General features: G+C 40.4%; 2 protein-coding genes across 3 annotated transcripts; one reads left to right on the top strand and one right to left on the bottom strand.

Moving 5' to 3' along the window:
* Nucleotides 1-1,771: 1,771 nt before the first annotated feature.
* Nucleotides 1,772-4,173, bottom strand: LOC111693895 (serine/threonine-protein phosphatase 6 regulatory ankyrin repeat subunit C-like). Its single transcript, XM_023459975.1, has 2 exons — nucleotides 4,135-4,173; nucleotides 1,772-3,920 (listed from the first exon to the last, which is right to left on the bottom strand). Exon 2 carries the CDS (start codon nucleotides 3,698-3,700, stop codon nucleotides 1,772-1,774), a length of 1,929 nt encoding a protein of 642 aa, XP_023315743.1. The 5' UTR covers nucleotides 3,701-3,920; nucleotides 4,135-4,173.
* An 875-nt stretch (nucleotides 4,174-5,048) lies between these two features.
* Nucleotides 5,049-7,488, top strand: LOC106656406. 2 transcript variants are annotated; one of them, XM_023460041.1, is made up of 4 exons: nucleotides 5,049-5,778; nucleotides 5,846-6,427; nucleotides 6,492-6,656; nucleotides 6,722-7,488. In XM_023460041.1, the coding sequence occupies exons 1-4, from the start codon at nucleotides 5,210-5,212 to the stop codon at nucleotides 7,158-7,160; spliced, it is 1,755 nt and encodes a 584-aa protein (XP_023315809.1). In that variant the 5' UTR covers nucleotides 5,049-5,209; the 3' UTR covers nucleotides 7,161-7,488. The 2 variants fall into 2 exon arrangements, with proteins under 2 accessions (XP_023315809.1, XP_023315810.1); XM_023460042.1 differs by having other exon boundaries at nucleotides 6,495-6,656.
* The last annotated feature ends 573 nt before the right edge of the window (nucleotides 7,489-8,061 follow it).

Genomic DNA, 8,061 nt, shown 5'->3' on the forward strand with positions numbered 1-8,061 from the left:
ATCGAAAGCTGGGCTATAATACTTGACATTTACGTATCTAGCGACATCAAAAATGAGTTAGCGACCCAAAGCAGGCGGTATGTTTGAAATTATTCAGAAGCATGATTAAAATCCGAGACATTTTTCAATTGCGTGGGAAATTTTTTTAAAACATTTTTCAAAGCCCTATAATAGACTTAAACTTTACTCTGGATGTATAGAAGCTGGTCTCATAGTTATTATAGGGTCAGGTGCTAATGAGAATGCATGGTACATGCAAATAGAGTTGATTTTGAGATGTAGACATGCCACGGAGGTGACATTTGGCATGTATATCTTCACGGCAAATTTAACTGACCCTAAAAAATTGAAATATTTATGTCCTATCATGAAGAATACAACAATATTGAATGAATGACCGAGCCAGTTTTGGCTCATCTTCACTAGTTTAAGAATATGGCATAAAGACATGCAAAAAGCAGATTTCAGGAGAATCAACCATATATGACCAGTGCACACGAGATTCGAGGCGCAGATTAAAATTTTAACTCGAGCTCGCAGGCGCGCACGCTATTGCGCGTGTAAATTCGGAGCTAGACCGTGATGTGCTACTATATAGCATATGGTGCGTTATATGCGTGTGTGTGTATGTTTGTACAAAGTCGAGTGAAAATTGAAATTTATCCGACCTCCTGGAAAGGTCGTGGGTATGTGCGTATATATGCGAGCTTCGCATCTATGCGGCTGCATATAATACGAGCTCATCGACGTTTACATTCCCTCACAACACACGCCTTGCGTACTCATACATTTTTTCACGAAATACACACGCCGAGTACGAATTTCTTTATTTTTTTTTCCAGTCTTTCTCTCCCACCTGTAAAATGTTGCAAGCTCGCGACTCGCAACGAAAACCCGGAAAAATAGAAAAGATTCAAACCGAAGTTTTAATTCCTCTCGAGCGAGAGAGGAAGCGCGAATTTTTTTCCCTTCGCACAGAAACAAACGAATTGCTCCGGACTACGCGTAGCGCGAGTGTCGAGCTCTATAAATGTGTGACAATGCCCTTGCCGATTACGTATGCTACATATATAGAGCCGATGGGAAGAACACGAACGCGCAAGGTAGATGAAAATGTAAAATTTTCATCTTTTTTGCATGGAAAAGTTTTAAAAAAAGTTGAGTATAATTCAAGAAAAAAAAAATCAATCAATAATAGAAATGAAAGTGACTACTGGACTATCGAAGAGAACTTCTGAACTTAAAGGCTCTCCGGAGCGTTTCACACCGAACAAAGAAATTCAGTTCCCCGGAGAGTTTTCGGCTGACATTTCGTACAATTTGCTCATCGATCCAATTTACCGATATTTGAAATATAATGAAACATCCATTGCACCAATTGATGCTGATACCCGGTGCTGCAAAGCGTCTTAAACAATGAATAATTCCAAGTGTTCGGCTGTAACGATTTGGTGCACCTCGGCGACGACGACCAGCAAATTGCCATCGTCGAAGTTTTTAGGGTCTTGCAACATTCGAATCAGTTCAGTGAGTAATTTTCCACATGGAAATGTGCAAGAACGTTGAGTAAGAAAAATTGTCTTCAAAGAAGCTGGGGCCTGGACTATTACTAAATTGGATCACAAAAAAATCGAGAGGACAGTTTTTTAATCAGAAAGAATATGAACGACTATCGATTTCCAGAAAATTTGTTTATTAACGATGTAATCGATGAAACTTGCATAAAAATAGACATGAAACACACAATAAATATCCTTTAATCGACGCATCACTAGTCTCGTCCCGTAGCCGCCAAGCAGATGCTTCGTAAATCCTCGTTACTCAGGCCCTCGATAATCATGTCGCAGCAGAGAATCGGCAACTTGCGGCGCGTCAAATCCATCATCGGATCCAGCGCCCATCCGCGGTACAATCGTCTCGTTATTATCGCGCACAGGCGCGCGTCGCAGGCATCGCGATTTTTCCACGCGACGCACCCGTAAAAATTGTTCGAGCGCAGAAACTTGGAAATCTCCTCGTAGCTGATGAGTTTTTCCGCCGCTTCGGGTCTTAAACGAACGAGGTCGTACAGAGTCAAGTTCGGCTTTATCTCGAAATATTTTCCCGTTTTCACGAATTTCTCGTCTTCGTACCAACGTTCGTCGAGATCCTCTGAAATTTTGAAAAATTCGTGCTTATCGAAGGCGTTCAGGATCGTCGCGACGTCGCTTCGGTCCAGCGCGTATCCCCTTCTTTCCAAGCGCTCGACCATGGCTCGAGTGTCGTGCGCCAATTTCAACTTATCCGAGATCGAAAGGCAGCTCTCTTTCGAATCGGCGTCGAATCGACTCGCAGCGGGAAAGACGAAGCTCTGGAGATCGGCGCCACGATCCACGAGCGCGTCGACGGTGTCCGGTAGGAAATTCGCCACGGCCCATTGCAGCGGCGTGTAGCCCGAATTGTCCTTGGCATCGACTCGCACCTGCTTCCCCAGGTCACCGATGACTTCGAAGAATCTCTCCGCCAAACCGTCGTCCTTGCCTTCTCTCTTGCAAACGATATGCAGGGGCGTCAGTCCTTCGTCGTTGGTCAGTGTTGGGTCGGCGTCTCTTCTCAGAAGCAACTCGGTCAATCGCTCGTGGCCCCGAAACACAGCCCGGTGCAACGGAGTGTTGCCCAGCTTGTCTCGGGCATCGATGCACACCGCGGGCCGATCGAGTTCCGCGTTGATCTTGAAAAATGTCTCCGCCAATACGCGGCAATCGGAATTGCGCGAGCAGATGAAGTGCAGAGCAGTCGATCCTTCGTCGTTGGCCAAGCTCGGATCGGCGCCTCGTCGCAGCAGCAGCTCGGCCACCTTCGCGTTGCTTTCCTTCAGGGCCACGTGCAACGGCGTGTTACCCGACGCGCCTCGAGCGTCCACGTGTACGCTTTGATTTCGATCGTCGTTGATCCGGAAAAACAGTTTCAACAATTCGTGCTCGTCGTGCCATCTCTCGCTGATGACGTGCAGAGGCGTCGATCCCGCGTCGTCCGCCAAATTGGGATCGGCGCCGTGTCTCAGCAACAGCTCGGCCACTTTTTCGCTACCCGACGACCAGGACAGAGCCATGTGCAGCGGAGACTCGCCCGTAACTCGCCATATTAGATTGACATCGACCCTGCCTCGCTCGAGGAATCTCTCGACGACGTTGTCGCAGTCGTACGCGCAGGCCGCGTGAAAGTGAGTTAAGCCTCGCTCGTCCACGTAATTAACCTCGCAAACCTCGTATATCTCGAAGAGCTGGCTCACAAAGTCGTCGTAGTCGCACTCGATCGCGCGATGAATCGGCGTGACGCGATGGAACAGCGGCTCGCCGTCCGCTCCGGTCTCGGCCTGGTCTCTGTAGCCCGACTCGATCACGAAGTTCAGCAACTTTTCGTAGTTGTCGTAGTCCATGCACTCGGTGAGGAGCCAGTCCACCTCCTTGGGACGGAACATCTTGCGCAGATCCGGATACCGGCCCCGCCAATCGCTTATCAAGGAAATCAGTCTATCGTGAAAGTCCTCTTGATTTCCATCGTTCATCTCGTGAACGACCATCTCCTGCATACACTTCATTTTTCGTAGATTCGAGATTATCTCGTAATAATTCGCGATCTCGGAATTGTAGTCGTATCGGCCTCCGGCACCGCCACCGCCGCCCTTGACGCAATATACGTCGAATTCGTTGTTAGCCATTGTTTTTTTTCGCACTTGTATGGAATATGAAGTATTTTTCACTTTCAATCACTCGCTGCGGTCGATGCGATCTTCCTTTGTTGCTTGGACTGCGGCGTAGCGGCAACTGGCAATATGACCGTTGCCGTTTGAGCGAGCGACCGCCGACTCGTGCGAACTTGAACAGCGCGGAGTGACGCTTCGATCAACTGGAGAGAGACGTTACAAAGTCGCGAGCGGACTGCGGTAAATAATTGAAACAAATACAGTTTCTTTGGCATAATAACTAAAAGAGATGATTATCTGTTATGTTTTTCAAAATTTAATGTGAAATAAATAAATTGAATTATAAGATGCGGATCTTGTGCACGAAAAACAACGAAAAACAATCGAATGAGCCACCCCGAAGATATCCGTACTCTGACATCTAAACATGCTATTATTTAGGACAATACCTTTTAAAAGAAAGTCGTTTTACAAAAAAGTTCTTTTTTTTAAAGTTCGATCCGAAGTGTAGTTCTGACCAAGCAATTTTTTGAGCTGATACAGCTCGATTCATATTTTTCTATGACAACAAACGTGAACTGCGTCGCGTCACGTCAATATAATGCGTTTGTAAGTGAGCGTAACCGGAATGTTCATTAAAATGAACATAGCAACATCTGACAGTTCAAAGTTTTTAATATTTTATCAACGATACAACATTTAGTTGTGAGAACTATATTTTTGGGCTCACACAACTCAACGCAGTTAGCTAAATTTAGTTGAGCTGCTGTCCCTCAACATGGTTTCCAAAAGTACAAAAAAATCAAAAGTTGGTCTTCAATAATTTTGAAATATTGTCAATTTTTTGAGTGTATACTTAGTAGTATACAATATAGCAATATTATATATTCAGTATAACTAGGTATCTAGACTCAACTTAATATTTACTGTAAATTTTTCGAGTTGTTTTCTTCACAAACATATAGCAGATAACCCTCGAAGGTATTAAAAAGCTCTGAGCAGTCTTCGCGGTAATATACAATGATCATTTTTAAGCATGAGAAACGGCATGAGTGCAAATAATAAAGTTATTCAGATGCTGACTACGCGGATCACCTGGACGCTGTTAGAAGTCTAAGACTGGTGTGGTTTTTGCATCGGTAATCCGCTGTTTTTTGACCGTGAATTACACAGGTGCGTTATAGTTAATAAAAAATGTTGTTATAAATTGAATTGCTTAATATATAAAATTTACTAATATGACAAGAAGAACGTAAAAATTATGTTTTGGTATATTTATTCTTCTGGCGATGTTTATTTATTAATGTGTGTGAGCGAAGAAACACAACATTGATCTGGAGCAAAGCATAAATTTATGGGTCTGTTAGTATTGACAGTAAAGCGATTGTTCTCGAATGTCTTACACATCAGATTGTAACATTAATTAATCTATTCAAAATTAAATATCTATAATAACCATCCAACGTTCAATAGTTTTAAATATAAAGTTTCATCAGTATCAGAGCATTTGACAAAAGAAAAAAAATGCGGGGAAGATTAATGACAGAAGAGTATTTCCGTCAAAAAAGTACTGCAGTTTATATTATACATTTAGTAGATTATTTAAATAAAAATGAAATTACGGAAGAAAATTTAGATAATAAAGATATTTTGAAGGATATAATACTCAAAGGAATGGGAAAGAAAATATCCCTTACGACAAAAGATATTAATGCCTTGAAAGAAGCTCTTTGTTTTTTTAAAATTGATGAATTGAAGAAAACTAATCTATATCGAATAAATCGTGGTATATTGGCCGTCGCTTGTGTTGAACATGTCTTATACCCCGGAGAAGACCATAGAAAACATAGAACAATATATAGATGCTGCGATGATCAGGCACCCAATCTGTATAAAAAACTGCGTGAACATTGTGGTTTCACAACAGAAGATGAACTCGACCCTGTTATAGTTAAATCAACTACTTCTTTTTTTAGGAGCAGGTTGTTTACTAATAATAAGACATTCTTGGAAACGGTTCGATCTTATTTGAAAACAGTTAATATTAATATAGAAGAAATGATCTATATAATGAAAGCGTCGATTGAATTTATGTAAGTCAATATATTGGAAATGCCTGCTACAATTATATAGTCTAAAAAAATTTAATTTAATTTCCAGTAATAATAAGAAAACTGCTGAAACTGTTCCATGGGAAAGATATATTGTGAATCGAGAATATTTTCAAAAAAAAGGAAACGCAGATGCTCTTATTAATTTGGTGAATTATTTAGAGAACAAAGAAGTAAAAGAAGAAGATATAGAGAACGAAAAAATTTTAATAGATATACTACGCGAGGGAATGAAAAAATTCCCCAACAGACCACCTTCAAAATTACAATTAGAAGAGTTTAAAAAAACGATTATTAATCTTACAATTGAGTACTTGACAGTAACTAATCTTTATCGAATAAATCGTGGGATATTAACTGTCGTATGCGTTGAATATGCTCTTTTTCCTGGACAAGATTATGAAGAGTACAAAAAGATTTATGACGGCAATATCTCTAAGGCCACCGCATTATATAAAGAACTCTGTGGTATTCCTAAAGAAAATAAAGTCAATGAAGCCTTAGCTAAATCGGCTAGATCTTTTTTTTGGTGTCGAAGTAGAAATCTGGAAACGATTCGTTTATATTTACAAAATATCGATATTGATTCTGAGGAGATCGAATATATAAAAAATGCGTCGATTCAATTGATGTAAGTAAATATGTTAAAGATGATTGATCCAATTTTATTCTCGAGAATTTTATTTAATTTTTAGTAGAAGTAATGAAGCTCTCTTTGCTGATAAACCAGGGACAAATACGATAAGTCCAATCGAAGATCATCCAATAAATGTGATCACCAACGACGAGGAGACCCTTCCACCTATGACAGTTATGCCATTAGTACAAGATATGTCATTGGTAGTAGACCAGGGATTAATGTGAGTAATTACTTAAAAAATGTCTGATCCAATTTTATACTGAAGAAATTCAATTTAATTTTCAGAATAAGCAATAAAGATGAATTATCAACCAACATGATAAATCTAATCGAAGATCATCCAATAAATGTGACCATTGATGACGAGGAAACCCTTCAACCTATGCTAGATATGCTATTGGAACATGTGGACCCTACTTCAGTAGTACCAATACCAGTAGACCAGGGATTTCTTTCCCGTTACTCTCCCAATGAGGTGGTGTTGGCGAAAAGGTTCAAATCGTATTTCTGGCCAGCAAAAATTATTGAAGTCTATAGTGATAAGATGCATGTTACATTTTTTCCTGTACCAGAAGAAACGGAGAAAGAGGAAGTCTCATCGGAAGAAGATGTAAGAGCTTTTACGGACGAAGAAATCGAAGCCGCTTGTGCCTCTTTATGTACAGGTTTATCACAAGAAGCCTTTAAAAATGCAGTGAAATTTGCTTCAGCAGAATTGAATTGAATACATTCTCGTTAATTTATGCATGTAATAAATCATTTTATTATAATAATACTCCAGGAGGTCGGGGTTTTCATTTCAAAATATTAGTAATAAACTTATAGCGACCCCAAAAGTTGATACTCCGACCACTTCAAGGTAAATATTTTTTTTTTACATTCAATTGGAGGCCTTAGTGGAGAATCGATTATCGAAAGAATCATTCAAATGTATATTCTAAATAAATGCGTCAATTTGCAAATACTCTGTGAAAATTGAAAAAAAATGTAAATTTGTACAATAAAAACAATTAATACGTCTTGTTGTATCACGTACCGTTTAAAATTCCACATTTGTGCGCCATTTATTTCAATTATTTGTACTGAATCATTATTAAAAATATAATAAAATATCATAAAGTTTCATTTACGATTATGGCTACATCATTTACAGAGGGTACACGCGTAGACATGGCAACTGCACCCACGATATAGGCCCCAGCCTGCGCCGTTGCCTCGTTCGCTCATTACACTCTTGCAGAGTCTTTTCTATGTTCTGAGATCTATATGATGTTACTAGCGTAAGTACCAACTCTGAAAACTCATCAAATTTAAGGCACATACCTTACATAAGCTAAACTATAAGCAGATGTCGATTCGGAGTCGTTACGGTCGATGCGCAAAGGCCCGCGCCTCGCATCGGTCCCTCCGTGGCTCTATGGAACGAATCGAAATTAGGTGAAAGCAGCCTAATTGAAACGTAGCCGTAATACACAGTCTCTGTCTCTCTCTATTTATCTGTCGTCGCGCATGTGCGAGTCGACGCGGGCCGAATGACATGTAAAAAAAAAAAAAATATATCGGAGTCGCTCCGATTTCGGGTACATAACGATTAGAAAGCGTATACGAGTCCGCGAGCAATCCGC

The sequence above is a fragment of the Trichogramma pretiosum genome, unplaced genomic scaffold (genome assembly GCF_000599845.2).
Source record: "Trichogramma pretiosum strain Unisexual culture from Peru unplaced genomic scaffold, Tpre_2.0 scaffold10, whole genome shotgun sequence".
Lineage (NCBI taxonomy): Eukaryota > Metazoa > Arthropoda > Insecta > Hymenoptera > Trichogrammatidae > Trichogramma > Trichogramma pretiosum.